Source organism: Somniosus microcephalus, chromosome 29, assembly GCF_052327205.1.
Source record: "Somniosus microcephalus isolate GS21.2 chromosome 29, FLI_Smic_1.0, whole genome shotgun sequence".
In the NCBI taxonomy this organism is placed as follows: Eukaryota; Metazoa; Chordata; class Chondrichthyes; order Squaliformes; family Somniosidae; genus Somniosus; species Somniosus microcephalus.
The window spans coordinates 8418337-8441376 of record NC_141015.1 but is presented as its reverse complement, the minus strand read 5'-3'; the positions used below and the strand labels follow the sequence as shown (position 1 = coordinate 8441376).

The window sequence follows — 23040 nt, the reverse complement described above, 5'->3', positions numbered from 1 at the left end:
GACCAGATCATCTGTTTTAGTGATCTTGATTGAGGGATAAATATTGGCCCCAGGACACCGGGGAGAACGCGACTGCTCTTCTTTGAAATAGCGCCGGGGGATCTTTTACGTCCACCTGAGAGGGGAGATTGGGCTTCGGTTTAACGTCTCATCCAAAAGACGGCATTTCTGAATGCAACACTCCCTCTTAAGTGTCCTTTACCTCCCTGTCATAGGTGTTTGAAGAATACAAAAGGACATGGAGTAAGAACAGGGAAATGGCATGAGAGTAGAAAGCTCTAGCTGAAGAGATAGCACTGACACTGGCACTGGCACTGATGGAGCAGGTGATTACTTCCTGTGCTGTAAATTCTATGACTTCAATGTGATTGGAATTCTGAGAATTGGAGGTGTTTTGAAGTTTGCAGTACAGAACGAGAAGGGGGACGTTAAAGTTAATAGGAAGGGCCAGTGACACTGAAAATGCGATCAAAAGTGCACCTGTATGCATTCTTTATATTGAATAATAAGGGGTACGGTAGCATAGTGGTTATGTTACTGGACTAGTAATCCAGAGGCCTGGACTAATGATCCAGGGACGTGAGTTCAAATCCCACCACGGCAGCTGGGGAATTTAAATTCAGTTAATTAAATACATTTGGAATAAAAAGCTCGTGTCAGTAATGGTGATGCAGTCAGCACTGCGGAACTACCTTCACCACAAGGACTGCAGCGGTTCAAGAAGGTGGCTGACCACCACCTTCTCAAGGGATGGGCAATAAATGCCAGCCTTGCCGGGGCGCCCACATCCCGTGAATGAATAAATAAAAAATAAAAAAATCTTGGGTTTGTCTCTTGCAAGGGCTGTAAGAGTGTTTCAGATGTAGTCCTAAATCATGATAGCAAATCTCAAGTGTTTTATGAATGTTTTCTTGGGATTGTATTTAAGCTTTTTGGATACTGAGTCATACAGGCAAGGAAGATCCCAAGCTCGATCCCTGGTTGGTGCAGTTAGCTGACCTTGGCTAGGGTAGCAGTAGGGCTGCTACTGTCGGCGGCAGTGTGCTTGGACTTGGAAAGGAAAATGAGCCAGAAGCTCTAACTACTGTCTCCTGGTTCACCTTCTCTCCATTCTTTTCGGATGAGACGTTAAACGTCTGCTCTCGGGTAGATGTAAAAGATCCCACGGCACTATTTTGAAGAAGAGCAGGGGAGTTCTCCCCGGTGTCCTGGGGCCAATATTTATCCCTCAATCAACATAACAAAAAAAACCGATTATCTGGTCTTTATCACCTTGCTGTTTGTGGGAGCTTGCTGTGCACAAATTGGCTGCCGCGTTTCCCACATTACAACAGTGACTCCACTTCGAAAGCACTTCATTGGGTGTAAAGCACTTTGGGACGTCCTGAGGTTGTGAAAGGTGCTATAGAAATGCAAGTCTTTCTTTTCTGTTTTAACCTCGATGGCCTGATTGATGGGTTATCATCATTTTCAGCACACAGATCATTTGAAAGGCAATCACATATCATCATAGACAATATAATGAAAACCGGTATGTTTTTTATTTCCCCCTACTAGTGAGCCAGCAGCTGATGTGAGTGACAAGCCAAACATGACGTGGTTGGATGCTGCGCAGGTACACACTGTTATTCACTCAACGTACAAGTCCGTGTTGTACATTGTTCTTCATGTCGAGAATGATTGGATCACCAGAAGTTTCTTGCATTGCACCGGAGCTAGCTTCTCCCGAGCAAAGCTGTTCCAGTGACACTGGCATCTACCCCACAGTGTGGAAGATTGCCCAGCTTTGTCCTATCCATAAAGAACTGGATAGATCTAAGTGGTCAATAACGTCCCTATCAGTCTCCTCCCAATCATCAGTAAACTGATGGAGGGAGTCCTCAGTAGTGCCATCAAGCAACACTGAGACAATTGTGGGAACCATCGCAGGTCACAATGACGCACGGGCTGGTTAGAGGCTCCGTCGCTACTTTCACAGACGCTTGCTCTGAAAGTGAGAGATGCCCGCAGGCAGGGCGATGCTCCATCGTGGTCTCTCCAGGGCTGTGTCCTCACAGTCATCAGTCATTGGATACCTGCCCACCCTACATCTCCATCTCGATGTCCTTGTCTCTGGTGGCCAGCACGGCCCACATTCTTTTGAAACACATTAGTTGCTGCTCTCTTGAAGGTTCGCAGCACCAAAACAGACCCTCATAGACCACAGAACCCAAATGCTCCCAGACCCTACTCTTCTCCAAGTGCCCCCTAACTCCTTTACTAGTGAAATCCAACCCTCCAGTCTCCTCCCTCCTGCTGAACCGTTATGGACTTCAGCCATGGAATTCTCCCAGATGTCCTAATTTCACTCAGTACCCTCCTGAATACTCCCATATCCAGCCCCCTGTGCACTCCCAGACTCTTTCCTCTGCTCATCTGAGTACCCACACCCCAGCCTTCTATTCCCACCAGATGGTCATAACTCTCATCCTGAAGCCCAACAATTGCCCTGGCCCACCATGCGCTCCCAAGCCCCACACTCCACTTCTTTCCAGCACCAGTTTCCTTCCCAGCCCAAGTACCCAGCCCTCCACTTTTGTTCTGACTTCCACATATTCCAGAGTCGTCAATAGTACCATCAAGCAACACCTACTCGCCAATAACCTGTTAACTGATGCTCAGCTCGGGTTCCGCCAGAACCACTTGGCTCCTGACCTCCTCACAGCCTTGATCCTGACACCAGTGCAAGAGCTGAATGTCCGAGGGGATGAGAGCAGCTGCCCTCGACGTAAAGGCAGCCTTCTATCAAATATGGCACCAAGGAGCCCAAACAAAACTGAAGTTACTGGGGGGTCAGGGAAAACTCTCCAATGGCTAGAGTCATACCTGCTGCAAAGGAAGATGATCATGGTTGTCAGAGGCCAATCACCACAGCTCCAGGACTTCATTGCATGCATTCCTCAGGAAAGTATTCTTGGTCAAACCATTTTCAGCTACTGCATCACTGACCTTCCCTCCATCATAAGGTCAGGAATAGGGCTGTTCACTGATGATCCCACAGTGTTCAGCTCCATTCACAGCTCCACTGATACTGAAGCAGGCCATGACAGCCTACAGCAGGACCTAGATAACATCCAGACTTGGGCTAAGTGGCAGGTAACATTTGTAGCACTTAAGTGCCAGATAATGACCATCTTGAACCCAGAGAATGACCATCTTGAACAAGAGAAAGCCCAGCCACCTCCCCATGTCCTTCAGTGGTACCACTATTGCCAAGTCCTGCACTATCAACATCTTGAGGGTCACCATTGACCAGAAGCTGAACTGAAGCAGCCATATCAATATAGTGACTACAAGGACAGGGCAGAGGCTGACCCTGCAAACGTTTCCACCAGTTACAAGGCTTAAGTCAGGAGGGTGATGGATACTCACCACTCACCTGGATAGGTGCAGTTGCAACAACACTCAAGAAATTTGACACCATCCGGGGTAGATCCGTTTGCTGGAATGGCGCCCCTAATGCGGGACTCGGTATCCACTCCCTCCACCAGTATTCCACTGTGGCTGCAGTATGTACAATCGAGAAGATGCATTGCAGCAACTCGCCAATGTTACTTTGGAAGCACCTTCCTCCCCTGCAATCTCTACATCCAAGAAGAACAAGAGCAGCAATGTTGTGATAACACAATCACCTCCAAGTTCCTCCCCAAGTCACATACCATCCTGACTTGGCTATATATCACCGTTCCTTCGTCATTGTTGGGTCAGAATCCTGGACTTCCCTCCCTAACACCATTGTGGGGGCACCATCACCACACGGACTGCAGCGGCTCAAGGAAAAGAGCCAGCGCCACCACCATCTCATGGCAACTAGAGATGGGCTATGAATGCCAGCCATGCCAGTGTTGACCATATCCCGAGAACAGGTTAAAGAAAAGGAGACCAACACTTCGCTTTATTTACTTCTGTGAGTAATGCCACAGGAGATCAACTAACTAATTAAATGAGTAGGTGGGGGGCAGGTCAAATCTAGCTATCGTACAAGAGGATCGCTGAGTCAATGCAGAGGGGGCAGGCCATTCAGCCCATCTTAGCTCATTCACCCTGAGAGACGCCACCATCTCCCATTCACAACATCCGACTGTTTAAGGGGATTTTGCCTCCACAGCCCACACTCTGTTCCTCTCTCAGGCTTGAGATGGGACCACACTAAGTGCCACGGCAGCACTGCCCAGACTACCTAGCAGAAAGTGCCATGGGACGTTTGCTGGGTGTACATTGGTATAATCCTGTCATTATAGAAAACCATATCCTCTAACTCATTGCGGGAAGATTCGCTCATATTAAACGAATGCTCTTGTTTGATTAACTAAACATAATATTTCATATTGAGCTCTCTGTACAACATAGTGATCAAATAGATTTGTTTAATTTGGTGATAAGTGCAAAAACATTACTGTATTATGGTGCAGTGGGTTAAACACTAGGATCAAATTCAGCCCAAACTAATGAAAATCAATGCTGGCTATAGGGATTCTATGTGAAGTGACTTGGGCCATCTCAATCCAGTTCTTAGTGAGAATGTGCTACAGCACAAAACTGCTTCTAACTTGGCACTAACTGGCGCTCTCACTCGGGTGTCGGGGTGGCTGGTATTGCGAATGGTCAAAGGTCCTGCTGTACAGTGAGAGGTGATCTGAGGTTGGGATTGGGACAGAATAGAGGGAGCTTTGTTCTGCAATTATCAGTGCTACGTCTCACGGGAGTGCTTGATGCTAATGCAGGGTACCTGATTCCCAGCATTCCCACACTAACGGTCCTCGCCTTTTATTAACACAAAATTCAAGACTGAGATCGATAGATTTTTGGACTCTAGGGGAATCAAGGGATATGGGGATAGGGCGGGAAAGTGGAGTCGAGGTCGATGATCAGCCATGATCTTATTGAATGGGGGAGCAAAAATAAAGAGAGGCTTGCATTTCTATAGCGCCTTTCATGATCACCGGACGTCTCAAAGCGCTTTACAGCCAATTAAGTACTTTTTGAAGTGTAGTCACTGTTGTAATGTAGGAAATGCAGCAGCCAATTTGTACACAGCAAGGTCCCAAAAACAGCAATGTGATGATGACCAGATAATCTGTTTTTGTTATGTTGGTCGAGGTATAACTATTGGCCCCAGGACACTGGGGATAACTCCCCTGCTCTTCTTCGAAATAATGCCATGGGATCTTTTACGTCCACCTGAGAGAGCAGATGGAGCCTCGGTTTAACGTCTCATCTGAAAGACGGCACCTCCGACAGTGCAGCGCTTCCTCAGCACTACACTGCGAGTGTCAGCCTAGGTTTATGTGCTCAAGTCCCTGGAGTGGGGCTTGAACCTACAACCTTCTGACTCAGAGGCGGGCTCGAGGGGCCGTATGGCCTTCGCCTGCTCCTAATTCTTATGTTCTTAAAAGAACTTTCTGAATCAGATTAGATTCTAACCCTCGCTGTAAATTTCACTTGCCGTTCAGTACTGCCTTCAGACTTCTGAATATTGTGGCTCAGCTGCTGAAATGTGTTGTTTTGTTACAGATTGTTCTGGAAGAAGCTGGGAGGCCGCTGCACATCAAGGAAATCAAGCAGAGGATACTGGACCGAGGGCTGGTGCAGTCAAAGTAAGGTGGCATTTAGTACAGAACCTTGACACACGGGGGCAAACCTGAGCTGGGTGCTGCGTGACGCAGTGGACTTGAACAGAAGGCCTGAAGGTCCCAGGGTTGGTCGCTGGTCGCTGCTGTTAGCTCAGCTCTGCCCGGGGGGGGGAGTTGGAGTGATACAAATGGCCTTGGTGCTCCTGAGCAAGAGATGAAAAAGTCAGCCAGGGTTCTGGTCCTCCTCCCTGATGTAAGATGCACATGTTTGGATGTTGGTGAGGTTGAGGATTGGGCCATCTCTAGAGTTGAATAGCCTATTGATGTGTGAGCCTAGGCTGAACAAGAAGAGAGGGCGGCGGGCAAAGTGCCAGAGGGCAACTGGCAAAGTACCAGAGGGCTGCGAGCACTCGCAGTGCTGTCGCCATCTAGCACTCGCAGTGCTGTCGCCATCAAGCACTTGCGCATCAGGTATTACAGGGACAGCTGCAGAATCGTGCTGCCTGCACTCTGCCCTAACAGTGTGCCACAGTCCCAAATTCAGTCGAGCAAGAGCCACTTTCTTCTAGGGAGAAGGGGAGAAAGTTGGGCAGGAAGGAGACTTGTGACAGCGCAATCCTGCTGGATTGAACTACTCGTGAATGGCACAAATTAGTGCCGTGTATTACGGAGCAGTGCAAGATGCTTTTCAGATAGTCAGTGGTCCTACGGTGAGTTGTACATTAATTCAGGCAGTGTGTGAGGGCTCCCTCTGGTGGAAAATTATAGGATCATTGAAATTTAGGTACCAAAGCAACCCATTCAGCTCAATGTAGCCCTGTCAGTGCTGGCTCCACCACTGCAGCATTCCCTTTCAGTCTCATCTCCTGCTGTATCCAAGTGCCCAATAATATGTTTTTCATGTTTATCTAATTCCCTCTTCAAAGAACCATAGAGCGCAGAAGGAGGCCTTTCGGCCCATCGTGCCTGTGCCGGCTCTTTGAAAGAGCTCTCCAGTTAGACCCACTCCCCCTGCTCTTTCCCCAGAGCCCTGCACATTTCGCCCTTTAAGTATTTATCCAATTCCCTTTTGAAAGTTATTATTGAATCTGCTTCCACCGCCCTTTCAGGCAGCGGATTCCAGATCACAACTCGCTGTGTAAAACAAACCTCTCCCCTCTGGTTCTTTGGCCAATCACCTTCAATCTGTGTCCTCTGGTTACCGACCCTTCTGCCACTGGAAACAGTTTCTCCTTATTTACTTTATCAAAATCCTTCATAATTTTGAACACCTTTATCAAATCTCCCCCTTGATCTTCTCTGCTCTGAGGAACACAATTCCATTTTCGCTAGTTTTCCTACGTAACTGAAGTCCTTCATCCCTGGTACCATTCTAGTAAAACTCCTCTGTACCCTCTCTAAGGCCTTGACATCCTTCTTACAGTGTGGTGTCCAGAATTGGTCACAATACTCTATCTGGGGCCTAACCAGTGATTTATAACGGTTCAATATAACGTCCTTGCTTTTGCTCTATTCCTCTATTTATAAAGCCAAAGATCCCATGTGCCTTTTTAACAGTTTTCTTGTCCTGTCACCGTCAAAGATTTGTGTACACACCCCCCAGCTCTCTCTCTTCCTATATCCGCTTTAAAATTGCACCATTTAGTTTATATTGCCTCTACATTCTTCCCCTCAAAATGAATGACTTCACATTTCTCTGCGTTAAGTTCCATCTGCCCTGTGTCTGCCCATTTCACCAGGCTGTCGATGTCCTCCTGAAATCTGTTACCATCCTCCTCACTATTTACTACATTTCCGAGTTTTCTGTCATCTGCAAACTTTGAAATTATTCCTTGTATATCCAAGTCCAGGTCATTACTATATATCAAAAAGTGCAGTGGTCCTAATACCGACCCCTGGGGAACAGCACTATACTTCCCTCCAGTCTGGAAAACAACCGTTCACCACCACTCTCTGCTTTCTGTCCCTTCACCAATTTCGTATCCACGCAGCCACTGCCCCATTAATCCCGTTGGCTTCAATTTTGCTGACAAATCTGTTATGTGGTACTTTATCAAACGCCTATTGAAAGTCCGTATACACAACATCAACCGCACTACCCTCTCCATTACTTAATCAAAGAACTCGATCATACGGTCCACGGCTGTAATCTCAGCGAAGTTGAGAGATTGATCGGTGTACTGACTGCTGGCACAAAGACCCCTCATCACTTGGAATAAATTGTTTTGCAGAAAAGCCAGGGGAAGCAAATTCTCGTCGGTGAGATTTGTTCGTCTGTTACGGGGTTATTGGAGAGTCCGATGGGTTCACCGTGTATACCGGGCAAATCATGTCAGTGCGACTGCGCCCGCTGTATACGGTGTGAACTGGACTGAAATTGGGGCGATTTAGTAAACGATGGACAACACTGAGAATGCACTGTACTGGAATTTATTTATTTACAATTGGTACCAGGCTTTTATGAATTTGATGATTGGGGCAATTTATTAATAATAGGGCAGCAGTGTGACTATAGTTCATAGGATGTTTTTATTTTGAAAGATTATTTGCTCAGGGAACAGTATCTCAGGAAAACGCTAGAAGCATACATTTGTTCACACACAGGATTATTAGAACATGAAATGGGATATTGGGGTGTGAAGTGGGATTATTAGGATAGGAACTACTTTATCACAAGTGAAACTGACTGGATCACAGCATTTATAATAGATATACAGCAGGCGCATTCGCACTAACACGATTTGCCCGCTATACACGGTGGGCCGTAAATCCATCGGATCCCTAATAACACTGTAGCATAAGAGCAAATCTCACCGACGAGAATTTGCTTCCCCTGGCTTCTCTGCAACACAATGTATTCCAACAGTGATGAGGGGGTCTTTGTGTCAGTAGTCAGTACACCGATGTATCTTTGCTGAGGTACAGCCCTGGACCGTATAAGAGACGGTTAGACTGTGACGGGGGTGGACGGAATATTCCCAGTAACCTCGCATTTCAGAAGAATTCTTCCATGTTGGTTACTGATAGTTTATTGGACAGGGAAACTGCCTTTCCATATACAATTTACGTCTGACAGGTAATCACTCAGCAAACCGCTGCTTGATTTGCCCAAAATAGTCAGCTCGTTCAATACGATTTAAGCGGTGCCTTTATAATTGGCGCCTATGGTACTGGCAAATGGTCAGTGCCATTTGTCAGATACAGGTGGCTGTCCTGGATAAGCGGGGACGGTGCAAGAGGTTTTCTTATTATTCGTTCATGGGATGTGGGCATCGCTGGCAAGGCCAGCATTTATTGCCCATCCCTAGTTGCCCTTGAGAAGGTGGTGGTGAGCCGCCTTCTTGAACCGCTGCAGTCCGTGTGGTGAAGGTGCTCCCACACTGCTGTTAGGGAGGGAGTTCCAGGATTGTGATCCAGCGACGATGAAGGATCGGCTGATATACTTCCAAGTCAGGATGGTGTGTGACTTGGAGGGGAACCTGGAGGTGGTGGTGTTCCCATGTGCCTGCTGCCCTTGTCCTTCTAGGTCGTAGAGGTCGCGGGTTTGGGAGGTGCTGCCGAAGAAGCCTTGGCGAGTTGCTGCAGTGTATCTTGTAGATGGTGCACACTGCAGCAACGGTGTGCCGGTGGTGGAGGGAGTGAATGTTTAAGGTGGTGGATGGGGTGCCAATCAAGTGGGCTGCTTTGTCCTGGATGGTGTTGAGCTTCTTGAGTGTTGTTGGAGCTGCACTCATGCAGGCAAGTGGAGAGTATTCCATCACACTCCTTACTTGTGCCTTGTAGATGGTGGAAAGGCTTTGGGGAGTCAGGAGGTGAGACACTCGCCGCAGAATACCTAGCCTCTGACTTGCTCTTGTAGCCACAGTATTTATGTGGCTGGTCCAGTTAAGTTCCTGGTCAATGGTGACCCCCAGGATGTTGATGTTGGGGGATTCGGCGATGGTAATGCCATTGAATGTCAAGGGGCGGTGGTTAGACTCTTGCTTGTTGGAGATAGTCATTGCCTGGCATTTGAGGTGTGAATGTTACCGACCACTTATCAGCCCAAGCCTGAATGTTGTCCAGGTCTTGCTGCATGCGGGCATGGACTGCTTCATTATCTGAGGAGTTGCGAATGGCACTGAACACTGCAGTCTTCAGCGAACATCCCCATTTCTAACCTTATGTTGGAGGGAAGGTCATTGATGAAGCAGCTGAAGATGGTTGGGCCTAGGACACTGCCCTGAGGAACTCCTGCAGTGATGTCCTGGGGCTGTGATGATTGACCGCCAACATCCACAACCATCTTCCTTTGTGCTAGGTATGACCCCAGCCAATGGAGAGTTTTCCCCCCCGATTCCCATTGAATTCAGTTTTACTAGGGTTCCTTAATGCCAGACTCGGTCAAATGCTTCCTTGATGTCAAGGGCAGTAACTCTCGCCTCACCTCTGGACTGTATATGTAAATCCCATTCTCAATGCTTGCCTTTTAATAAATACACCATCCCAATAACATTGTATAACACTCCCGTCCTTCAATACTATATCCAGGTGTCAGCCTTGACTCAGTAGGAGCACTGCTGCCTCTGACTCAGAGGTCAAGGGTTCGAGCCCCACTCCAGAACTTAAGCACATAATCTGGAGTGCTGCGCAGTCAGAGGTGCCGTCTTTTGGATAAGACATTAAAGCGAGGCCCCGCCTGCTCTCTCAGATGGAAGATCCCGTGGCACCATTCAAAGTGCAGCAGGGGAGTTCTCCCGGTGTCTTGGCTAGTATGAATCCATCAAGCAACATTACTGAAACTGGTTATCTGGCCATTTATTTTATTGCTGTATGTGGGATCTTGCTGTGCACAAATTGGCTGCTGTGATTCCTACATTACAACAGAAATTGCACTTCAAAAATACTTCAATGGCTGTGAATGTGTACCAATGCCGGTGTCGAACTGCTTTACATTATTTACCGATTGTCTTGCTCTCCTTCCCTATAGCTCCAAATCTAGCCTGGAAGCAGTTCTGTATCGAGAGGTAAGCACTCCTTGCTATTCCTTTCTATTTCAATCTGCATTCAGTGTATATGATTTCCTGGGTGATTTGGAGGGAGAGGGAAGCTGCTGCCTGCTCCAACCCTGCTTTCCATTCCCCTTGCTGATTGGTGCAGTTTGCAGTGCCGTTATGGTTAAAATGGTGGCACAACCACCACTAGATAAAGTTAGACCCACGTGGCGGTTTCTGGCCTCCTGGCCTTAGAAATGATGCTCCCTCCCTTGAGAGGGGCCAGAGGTGAGGCACGGAGATCGATCCGAGTATCAGAAAGTGAAGAGCACAGGTTAAGGAAACTGGGCCTGTGCTTGGCCATTTTGGAAACTTCCTAGTGACCAACCTCAATCTTTCAAGATTGTGAAGGGAATCGGCAAAATTGATCCAGGCCAATTATTCCCTATGGTAAAGGTTTTGAGCAAAATTAGGGAGTTCGGACTAAGAGTAGAATTCAGGAGGAACCTTTTCTCCCAAAGAGTAATAAAATCGTAGAATAAGTTCCAGGGAAGGACATTGAAACCGACAAAATAAACAGGATCAGCAGACAATTCGACATGTTTGTGGACAGAAACTGGTTTGTGGGAGAGCTACGGAAATGTATGTTGTGACAATCTTTACATCATTGTGGTGCATGTATTAGTTACATGCCTAGTTCAGTAATTTTATGATTAAGCCTACAGTCCATTGTTACTTACATTATTACATCATTCAGCTATGGTACACGTGGGCCTGTTACACGCTTATTCTCACTGTTCGTTACCTCCTGATGGTAAAGAGGTCGTGATTCAGTTGTAACAACTATATATCTTTCCTGAATTAATTCTTTTTGGCTTCAGTGCATCACAAAATGTCCCCAACCTGCCAAAGATTAATCTTGTGCTTTCTATGCTCACATTCCTTTTCCTAAATTTCCAAATCCAACACTGTATAAAAAAATAAAATTTAAAAAAATGCACCTCTGTTTAGTTTTTCCCTACAATACAAGTGATGTGCAGTTTAAGTTAAGGGTAGGTTTGTATCGGCACCTATATTGTCATTGGAACTCAGGCTCTTACCGATTAGTTGAAGGCTGACGGTCCCAAGCAGTGAGGCACGAGGGCTAAACTCAGATTTACCACAAAACAACTCCACTCTTTTTTTTCTCTCTCACCAACTTTCTGCCCTAATCTCTCCTGAGCCTTGAATATAAGTCTTCAGCTACTCGACATCACAGCCAAGAGAGATCTCTCCTCGCCTGTTGTTCACACATAGACACTTCCAGCAGGGGTCCCTGACTAGCAAACAGAAACAAGAATCCTAGTCCGTTATCCCCTCCCAGTCATTCCGCCCGCAGCTCAGATCAGCTGACTTGACGGAGATCAGAGATGGAACCAGGGTCTTTGCCTCTGTGGCTCAGCGACTCACTGATCAGCTCATTGGGGCAATTTCTCTTCGATAAACCTTTTATTTTTTTTTCTCTGTGCCATCCCGATTCTACTGAATCCTAGCAGCAGCGACACTGTAGAGTTAGCGAGCCGTGAACTGACTCGGTGGGACACGGAGCAGCAGCTGTGCTGAGTCCGTGTGGCCCCTGGGCTCTATTTTGACTACCAAAAGCTGTGAGCTGTCCTGCCAATAGCTGTGTGATATATTGGTGTGAATCTAGTTCTCTTCACTCAAATGTGGTCCTTAACTCCTATAATACAAAATTCCTCAGCAAGGTTGCTGCCTCCATCAAGTAACGGTTTACGGTTCTTGCAGGCATTCTTTTGCTGTTTGGAATTTCTGTATCCAAGCACCTGTTTGGGAAGCCTAGCTTTCATTTACAGAGAGCGGACTCAACAGTCAGATGTGGGGGAGAGGGACACGAGAACAATGCATTCCTGTAGCAGTTATTTCTTCATGACCCATGGTAAAGGCAGTGCTGTCGGGCACAAGGACCATGGGAATGCTGTTTCCGCTATAAGTGGGGGATGTAACAGCGCTCATATAATATTTAGCTGAGACAGGAAGGGGTGATTCAGCATTGGAACAGGCTGTTAACAAAACAATGGATTTTGTTTCATCTGCACACCAGGAGTTCATCCAAGTGAAAACCAAACTTTGCAAAATTCTCAATTCTGTTCAACACAGGAGTGTTCCACCATTAGCTGCACCACTCCAAGCAGTACAGAATAACACCTACAGGTGAACAAAGGCTGGTATATTGATCTGGAAATTGCTATGATTAGGCAGCATAACTCCGTCTCTTACTGACTGTTAACTTGTGAACAGCAGATATCACCGTGTCCTGATGTTCAGGGTGGGTGCTGCCCTGTGTCAGTGAGGTGTTTGGGCTGTGAGTCTGGCCCAGTGTCAGTGAGGTGTTGGGCTGTGAGTCTGGCCCAGTGTCAGTGAGGTGTTGGGCTGTGAGTCTGGGACACGGTCAGTGAGGTGTTTGGGCTGTGAGTCTGGCCCAGTGTCAGTGAGGTGTTGGGCTGTGAGTCTGGCCCAGTGTCAGTGAGGTGTTGGGCTGTGAGTTTGGCCCAGTGTCAGTGAGGTGTTGGGCTGTGAGTCTGGCCCAGTGTCAGTGAGGTGTTGGGCTGTGAGTTTGGCCCAGTGTCAGTGAGGTGTTGGGCTGTGAGTCTGGCCCAGTGTCAGTGAGGTGTTGGGCTGTGAGTCTGGCCCAGTGTCAGTGAGGTGTTGGGCTGTGAGTCTGGGACACGGTCAGTGAGGTGTTTGGGCTGTGAGTCTGGCCCAGTGTCAGTGAGGTGTTTGGGCTGTGAGTCTGGCCCAGTGTCAGTGAGGTGTTTGGGCTGCGAGTCTGGCCCAGTGTCAGTGAGGTGTTTGGGCTGTGAGTCTAGCCCAGTGTCAGTGAGATGTTTGGGCTGTGAGATGTTTGGGCTGTGAGTCTGGGACACGGTCAGTGAGGTGTTGGGCTGCGAGTCTGGATTCTGCAGGATATATGGTGGTTTTCTGCTCCAGCTGATCTGATCCATAATTAGGACCTCTTCAACTTTATCACTTCCCTCCTGCATTAGGCACCAGGGCAATAACCATCTTCTCCCTGTTCCATGAGAAATCTGTCCAGTTGCTCTTTGAATGTCAGCCAAGTTCACATTAATCAGTTCCATAAATGGGCAATTCTTAAATGTGAAACAATTATTCCTAAAATCTTAAATCTTGCAGAAAGATTTGTTCCACATCTGCATTGTCACCGTCTCTGGCTTTCAGTTAGGGAAGACAACTTGAGCTTACTCCAGAGCACCTGATGTAGAAATGGATGATCTTTCTTCAAATGCTCATATGATTAGATTCTTCTCAACAATAAATTTAAGACATTTTCTGATCCTTGCTGAACGGCACCAGGTTTAAAGGAAAGTATTTTGATATGGGGTTACAATACTGATCTAAGAGCTGTTGCGTTGGGGCGAGAGGTTGTTGTGTTTGATGTGACACAGCTGAGTGTCCGTGTGTTGCTGCTTTACAGACTCAGAAAGGGAGCAGACGATTCAAGAGACTTGAGAACAGGAACGGGGTCTTTGCTCTGTTGGTAAGTGTGAACCCTGGGGATATTTTAATTGCCGCAGCTTAGTTTAGCCATTTTCTTCCCCTTTCCCCTCCTCCCCTGGAGGCATTGACTGGGGTATTTTCTATGGTTTTTTTTTTAAAAAAAAGCAAAACATCTGCAGATACTGGAAATCTGAAACAAAAACAGAAAATGCTGGAAACACTTAGCAGGTCAGTCAGCATCTGTTGGGTGAGAAACAGAGTTAACATTTCATTATTCATATTGAACTCTCTTTGCCACAGTTTTGCCCACTCATTTAATCTGTCCATGACAGTGTTGGTAGCAGTGATCACTGCACAGTTCTTGTGGAGATGAAGTCCTGTCTTCACACTGAGAACACCCTCCATCGTGTTGTGTGGCACCACCACCGTGCTAAATGGGATAGATTCAGAACAGATCAAGCAGCTCAAAACTGGGCATCCATGAGGCGCTGTGGGCCATCAGCAGCAGCAGCAGAATTGTATTCCACCACAATCTGTAACCTCATGGCCCGGCATATCCCTCACTCTACCATTACCGTCAAGCCAGGGGACCAACCCTGGTTCAATAAGGAGTGTAGAAGAGCATGCCAGGAGCAGCACCAGGCGTATCTTAAAATGAAGTGCCAACCTGGGGAAGCTACAACACAGGACTACATACACGCTAAACAGTGGAAATATTTAGACATGCTATAGACAGAGCTAAGCGATCCCACAATCAACAGATCAGATCAAAGCCCTGCAGTCCTGCCACATCCAGGTGGTGGACAATTAAACAACTAACGGGAGGAGGAGGAGGCTCCATGAACATCCCCGTCTTCAGTGATGGTGGAGCCCAGCATGTGAGTGAAAAATTAAAGGCTGAAGCGTTTGCAACCATCTTCAGCCAGAAGTGCCGAGTGGATGATCCATTTCGGCCTCCTCCTGAGGCCCCCACCATCACAGAAGTCAGTCTTAAGCCAATTCGATTCACTCCGCGTGATATCAAGAAATGGCTGAGTGCACTGGATACAGCGAAGGCTGTGGGCCCGGACAACATCCCGGCTATCGTGCTGAAGATTTGTGCTCCAGAACTAGCCGTGCCTCTAGCCAAGCTGATCCAGTACACCTAGAACCCTGGCATCTACCTGACAATGTGGAAAATTGCCCAGGAATGTCCTGTCCACAAAAGCAGGACAAATCAAATCCGGCCAATTACCGCCCCATCAGCCTACTCTCAATCATCAGCAAAGTGATGGAAGGTGTCACCAACAGTGCTATCAAACGGCACTTACTCACCAATAACCTGCTCACCAATGTTCAGTTTGGGTTCTGCCAGGACCATTCAGCTCCCGACCTCATTACAGCCTTGGTCCAAACATGGACAAAGGAGCTGAATTCCAGAGGTGAGGTGAGAGTGACTGCCCTTGACATCAAGGCAGCATTTCACCAAGTGTGGCATCAAGGAGCCCTAGTAAAACTGAAGTCAATGGGAATCGGGGTTGGGGGGGGGGAAACTCTCCACTGGCTGGAGTCATACCTAGCATAAAGGAAGATGGTTGTGGTTGTTGGTTGTCAATCATCTCAGCCCCAGGACATTGCTGCAGGAGTTCCTCAGGGCAGTGTCCTAGGCCCAACCATCTTCAGCTGCTTCATCAATGATCTTCCCTCCATCATAAGGTCAGAAGGTGGGATGTTCGCTGATGATTGCACACTGTTCAATTCCATTCGCAACTCCTCAGATAATTAAGCAGTCCGTGCCCGCATGCAGCAAGACCTGGGTGACATTCAGGCTTATGCTGATGTGTGGCACGAATGTTACTTACCACTTAAGTACCAGGTAATGACTATCTCCAACAAGAGAGAACCTTAACAACCGCTCCTTGACATTCAACGGTATTACCATCACCGAATCCCCCACCATCAACATCCTGGGGGGGTCACCATTGACTAGAAACGTAACTGGACCAGCCACAAATACTATGGCAACAAGAGCAGGTCAGAGGCTGGGTATTCTGCGATGAGTGTCTCACCTCCTGACTCCCCAAAGCCTTTTCACTATCTACAAAGCACAAGTAAGGAGTGTGATGGAATACTCTCCACTTGCCTGGATGAGTGCAGCTCCAACAACACTCAAGAAGCTCGACACCATCCAGGACAAAGCAGCCCGCTTGATTGGCACCCCATCCACCACCTTCAACATTCACTCCCTCCACCACCGGCGTACCGTGGCTGCAGTGTGTACCATCTACAAGATGCACTGCAGCAACTCGCCAAGGCTTCTTCGGCAGCACCTCCCAAACCCGCGATCTCTACCACCTAGAAGGACAAGGGCAGCAGGCGCATGGGAACATCACCACCTCCAAGTTCCCCACCAAGTCACACACCATCCTGACTTGGAAATATATCGGCTGATCCTTTATCATCGCTGGGTCAACATCCTGGAACTCCCTCCCTAACAGCACTGTGGGAGCAACTTCACCACACGGACTGCAGCGGTTCAAGAAGGCAGCTCACCATCACCTTCTCGAGGGCAACTAGGGATGGGCAATAAATACCAGCGACGGCCACACCCTAGGAACAAATAAAAAAAACTCCAACAGCTTGTTGCCACCCTGGCACATGCTGCCTTCGACCAATCTGCATACCATAAGCTTTCTAAAAGACTAAGAGATTGCTATTGATTACACCAGTAAAGGAACATGTGACAGAGTGATAGACAGCACATTGAGAAAAGAAAGAAAGACTTGCATTTTTATAGCGGCTTTCACGACCACCGGACGTCCCAAAGCGCTTTACACCCAATGAAATACATTGAGAAAAGTGTGGTACAGCAAAAGAGTGAGAGTGTGACAGAAACAGAAAGAGATTGGGGTAGGAGCAGAGATCATTACAGAAGGAGCTTGCTTTCTGTGTTTGGCCTGTGCCACAAGAGAGTAGCCGTGCTGTGTGGTACGTGGTACAACACTCCTGCCATGAAAGCGTGGATGCTGCAACTCGCCATCAGCAATGACATGAGAGACATTCTGCTTTAAACAACCCAACAACCCTCATCAGGTCTCCAAATATAGGCCTAGTCGGTGGCTGGAGTTGGTTTAGTTCATGACCGTAGAGGGTGCCTGTGGCTACAATTGGCGTGTTAACTGAGGAAGAATAATGGGCCAGGATTCGTACGCTGAATCACAATCCTGTGACCGCTGCTGGAATATGCGCCGGCAAGATCCTGCTAATCCATTGGCAGGATAGGCGCACCAACGTCCGTGTTCTTGTTCAGGCCAACATCCCCAGCATCGAAGCTCTGACCATGCTCAAGTCAGCTCCGATGGATGGGTCACATTGTCCGCATGCCCGATACGAGACTCCCAAAACAAGTGCTCCACTCGGAGCTCCGGCACGGCAAGAGAGCCCCAGGTGGGCAGAGGAAACGCTTCAAGGACACCCTCAAAGCCTCCTTGAAAAAGTGTAACATCCCCACTGACACCTGGGAATCCCTGGCCCAAGACCGCACAAAGTGGAGGAGAAGCATCTGGGAAGGCGCCGAACACCTCGAGTCTCTTCGCTGGGAGCAAGAGGAAGCCAAGCGCAGGCAGCACAAGGAGTGCACGTCAACCCAAGCACCCCACCCACCCGCCCCTTCAACCACTGTCTGCCCCACCTGTGACAGAGACTGTAGGTCCCGCATTGGACTCCTCAGTCACCTGAGAACTCATTTTTAATGTGGAAGCAAGTCATCCTCGGTTCCGAGGGACTGCCTAAGATGATGATGCGCCGGCACGGACATTGGGTGAGGACAGTATGGGGCTCGGGTGTGACGCACTCCATTGTTAAGTAGCCTGTTGACGCACATGCAATGTATAGTCACTTGGCTGAGATACCCAGAGGGTCGGCAGTAGCTGAAGAGCCGTAGGAAGCAGTCACTGGCTTTTAGAGCGGAGAAGAGGGAGAAAACATTGGACAGCTATCACTTTCAAAGAGTTTATTTTAATTTTCACTGATTAGCCCTGTCAAAAATCTGAACCTGCACACCAATACACCCTTACAACAACAAGCTTCATTTATATAGCACCTTTAATGTAGTAAAACGTCCCAAGGTGCTTCACGGGAGCATTATCACAGGAAACCTGGCTGCTCACAGTGACGGGGATGATGTAATGAGGTACACGAAAACCTATTTTTTCCTAAAATGACCACATTTTGCCTTCCAGACGGAGAAGGAACGACAGCAGCTTCTCCAGACCTACCCGGCACAGCCTTTCCTTGTGCCAGTGACTCACCCGCCTGAGTATCCAAATCCCCAGTTAATGGACCATCTCTCCAACTTCCCTTCCCCCTCCATATTCCAGGAGTCAAAGCCCAAACTGAAGAAGGTTCTGAAGAAGACCATGAATGAGAAGTATAGGATTAAGTACCTCAGGCTGCGGAAGACTGTAAAAGCTCTGATTTTTGTGAGTATTTGCAATCATTTTGAACAGCGCTGTTGCACTGCTGTCTGTTTGAAGCAGGAGTGGGCAGATTTTGTTTGTTCGTAGACTCACCGCTTGGTGAGGTTCGAGAGGGTTGCTTCTGCTGTCTGCATCTCGGCAAAAATCAGTAACTTCAGGAGGGAGAGAAGTGGGAGCAAAACTCTCACCCCCCCCCCCCCACAAATAAACTTAAAGTAATCGGTGGAAGGATTTGAGGGGAAATCTCTTCACCCAGAGGGTGGTGGGGGTCTGGAACTCACTGCCTGAAAGGGTGGGAGAGGCAGGAACCCTAACCACATTTAAGAAGTACTTGAGAGTGTGACACAAACAGAAAGAGATTGGGAAAGGAGCAGAGATCATTAGGAGCTTGCTTTCTGTGTTTGACCTGTGCCACAAGAGATTAGCCGTGCTGTGTGGTACGTGGTCAAACACTGCAGGGCTATGGACCAAGAGCTGGGAAGTGGGATTAGGCTGGAAAGCTCTTTGTTGGCCGGCACGGACATGATGGGCTGAAATGGCCTCCTTCCGTGCTGTAACTTTCTATGATCAGTAAAACAATGCCTAAATACATGGGCAAAATGCTAAAAGCACTCACTACTGCGTCAGACCAGTTATATAGTAACCAGGCCGGCCGCTGGTGAGTCCTGGCCGGCCATTAGTGTATCCAGGCTATCCTTTCAACCTCCTATAGGGTGCAGTTATGTTTTTGGAGTTTTCTTTGCTCTATTTTACTGTGATTAGTCTTCCTCTATCAGTCGACTCTCGTATGAGCCCCAGCTCTGTCCCAGCGAGAGCTCAAATTGCTGCTGCTTCAAGTAAATATGTTGCAGTCCATAATACTGTATATAGATTCTCTTTGGGGTGGGAGGAGGGTAGAATGGTGTAACAAATATGTACTTTTTGTCTCTTGAATTTTTCAAGGCTGGGAACTCAACATCCAGGGGTATTCAATATTCAGGAAAGATAGGCAAAAAGGAAAGGGAGGTGGGGTAGCATTGCTGGTTAAAGAAGGGATTAACACAATTGTAAGGAAGGATATTAGCTCTGATGATGTGGAATCTGTATGGGTAGAACTGAGAAATACCAAGGGGCAGAAAACGTTAGTGGGAGTGGTATATAGACCTCCAAACTAATGCGGAGGTTGGGGATGGCATTAAAAGGGAAATTAGAGAAGCATGCAATAAGGGCACAGCAGTCATCACTTTAATCTACATATAGATTGGGCTAACCAAATTAGTAACAATACTGTGGAGGAGGAATTCCTGGAGTGTTTGTGGGATGGTTCCCTGGACCAATATGTTGAGGAACTAACCAGAGATTAGGCCATCTTAGACTGGGTATTATGTAACGAGAAAGGATTAATTAGCAATCTTGTTGTACGAGGCCCCTTGGGTCGGAGCGATCATAATATGATAGAATTCTTCATTAAGATGGAGAATGAAGTAGTTGACTCAGAGACTAGGGTCCTGAATTTAAATAAAGGAAACTACGATGGTCTGAGGCGCGAGTTGGGTAGGATTGATTGGGGAATGTCACTCAAAGGGTTGACGGTGGATAGGCAATGGCAAACATTCAAAGACCGCATGGATGAACTACAGAATTTGTTCATCCCAGTTTGGCATAAAAATAAAACAAAAAAGGTGACTCAACCGTGGCTAACAAGGGAAATTAGGGATAGCATAAGATCCAAGGAGAGGACATATAAATTGGCCAGAAAAAGCAGTAAACCTGAGGATTGGGAGCAGTTTAGGATTCAACAAAGGAGGACAAAGGGATTAATTAAGAAGGGGAAAATAGAATATGAGAGTAAGCTTGCAGGGAACATAAAAACTGACTGTAAAAGCTTTTATAGATATGTGAAGAGAGAAAGATTGGTGAAGTCAAGCGTAGGTCCCTTGCAGTCAGAATCAGGGGAATTTATAATGGGGAACAAAGAAATGGCAGACCAATTAAATACATATTTTGGTTCTGTCTTCAAAAAGAGGACACAAATAACCTCCCAGAGATGTCGGAGAACATCGGGCCTGATAAAAGGGAGGAACTGAAAGAAATCAGTATTTGTAGGGAAATGGTATTAGGGAAATTGATGGGATTGAAGGCCGATAAATCCCCAGGGCCTGATAATCTACATCCTAGGGTACTTAAGGAAGTGGCCCTGGAAATAGTAGATGCATTGCTGATCATCTTCCAACATTTGATGGAATCTGGAACAGTACCCATGGATTGGCGGGTAGCTAATGTTACCCCACTATTCAAAAAAGGTGGTAGAGAGAAAACGGGGAATTACAGCCTGACATCGGTAGTGGGGAAAATGCTAGAGTCCATTATAAAAGATGTAATAGCAGAGCACTTGGGAAAACAGTGACAGGATCGGACAAAGTCAACATGGATTTACAAAAGGTAAATCGTGCTTGACTAATCTACTGGAATTTTTTGAGGATGCAACTGGTAAAATAGATAAGGGAGAACCAGTGGATGTGGTGTATTTGGACTTTCAGAAGGCTTTCGATAAAGTCCTGCATAAGAGATTAGCGTGTAAAGTTAAGGCACATGGGATTGGGGGCAAGGTATTGACTTGGATAGAGAACTGGTTGGCAGACAGAAAGCAAAGAGTTGGAATAAACGGGTCTTTTTCCGAGTGGCAGGCAGCGACTAGTGGGGTACCGCAGGGATCTGTCCTTGGACCCCAGCTATTCACAATATATATTAATGATCTAGACAAGGGAACTAGATGTAATATATCCAAATTTGCAGACGACACAAAGCTGGGTGGGCGTGTGTGCTGTGAGGAGAATGCCGAGAAACTCCAGGATGATTTGGACAGGTTGGGTGATTGGGCAGAAGCATGGCAGATGCAATGTAATGTGGATAAATGTGAGGTTATCCACTTTGTGGCAAAAACAGGAAGGCAGATTATTATCTGAATGGCAATAGATTGGGAGAAGGGGAAGTGCAATGAGACCTGGGTGTCCTTGTGCACCAGTCGCTGAAGGTAAGCATGCAGATGCAGCAGGCGGTTAAGAAGGCAAATGGTATGTTGGCCTTCGTAGCGAGAGGGTTTGAGTACAGGAACAAGGATGTCTTGCTGCAGTTGTACAGCGCCTTGGTGAGACCACACCTTGAGTATTGTGTGCAGTTTTGGTCGCCTTATCTGAGGAAGGATGTTCTTGCCATGGAAGGAGTTCAGCGAAGATTCACCAGGCTGATACCTGGGATGGCAGGAATGACGTATGAGGAGAGATTGGGTCGATTGGGCTTGTACTCGCTGGAGTTTAGAAGAATGAGAGGGGATCTCATTGAAACTTATAAAATTCTGACAGGACTGGACAGACTAGATGCAGGAAGGATGTTCCCGATGGTCGGGGAATCCAGAACCAGGGGTCACAGTCTAAGGATAAGGGGTCGGCCATTTAGGACTGAGATGAGGAGGAATTTCTTCACCCAGAGAGTGGTGAACCTGTGGAATTCTCTACCACAGAAGGCAGTGGAGGCCAATTCATTAAATATATTCAAGAAGGAGTTGGATATATTTCTTAAAGCTAAAGGGATCAAGGGATATGGGGAGAAAGCAGGGACAGTGTACTGAATTTTGATGATCAGCCATGATCGCATTGAATGGCGGAGCAGGCTCGAGGGGCCGAATGGCCTACTCCTGCTCCTATCTTCTATGTTTCTATGTTAATTGTATTTTGTATGGCTAGAATCAGCATGTAAAATTTACAGGGTTATGGGGAAAGAGAAGGGAGTGGGACTCATTGGATGGTTCGTTCAAAGAACTGGCACAGGCACGATGGGCCGAATAGCCTGCTTCTGTGATTCTATGATTCTAAAATGGGTCACATGGGGATAAGATTGATCATGGCTAGTTATTCTCTGCAAGCTGGAGGTAATTTACATGCAGTGTAGGATTCTAAAGGGGTCTTTTCAAATGCATTGTCCTTCAGAAGCCTTGGTGCTTAAGGTGTTCTATTCAATTTACCCAGTTTGACACACTGGTTACTGACAGTCAGACTGTGAGATGTTCCCATGGTCTACTGGAAGTGGGGTTTGTGTTTGGATGGTCCCAAGCCACCTTAACACAGATCAAAGGAGTGTGCCCAGCCCAGGGCAGCGGGTTTAATTCCCAGCTGTGTTTGCGATCTTTCAGAAGGGGACAAGGTCACTTTTCCACAGATAGCTCATTATATGGTAGTTGAAGGGTCAGTCTGTGGTCAGTGATGGACTTGTGCGGCTGCAGCCTGAGGGCTTGGAGTTCAGGCCAGCCAGCAGGATCGTTGAGCTAGATTTCAAACAGTGGCCATTTCTACAGAAGACAGTATTTAATGTCTGTATTTTTGTCTGATAACGCTCCTGTGAAGTGCCTTGGGGCATTGTACAGGAAACTTTGTGCTATCCGGCACCGACGGGACCGAGCTGCTGCCGTTCCCTCAAAACTGCCGGACACTCCAGAGTTAATGTTGA

General features: G+C 47.3%; 1 protein-coding gene across 2 annotated transcripts in view; it reads left to right on the top strand.

The window, feature by feature from the left end:
* The window catches only part of tbrg1 (transforming growth factor beta regulator 1), a 76200-nt gene that overhangs the window by 8228 nt on the left and 44932 nt on the right, over positions 1-23040 (top strand). For both annotated transcript variants that reach the window (XM_085970132.1, XM_085970134.1), the window contains exons 3-7: positions 1558-1615; positions 5554-5636; positions 10582-10618; positions 14079-14141; positions 18322-18561. In XM_085970132.1, coding sequence (XP_085826258.1) covers positions 1558-1615; positions 5554-5636; positions 10582-10618; positions 14079-14141; positions 18322-18561 — 481 coding nt within the window. The remainder of the gene's footprint in view (positions 1-1557; positions 1616-5553; positions 5637-10581; positions 10619-14078; positions 14142-18321; positions 18562-23040) is intronic.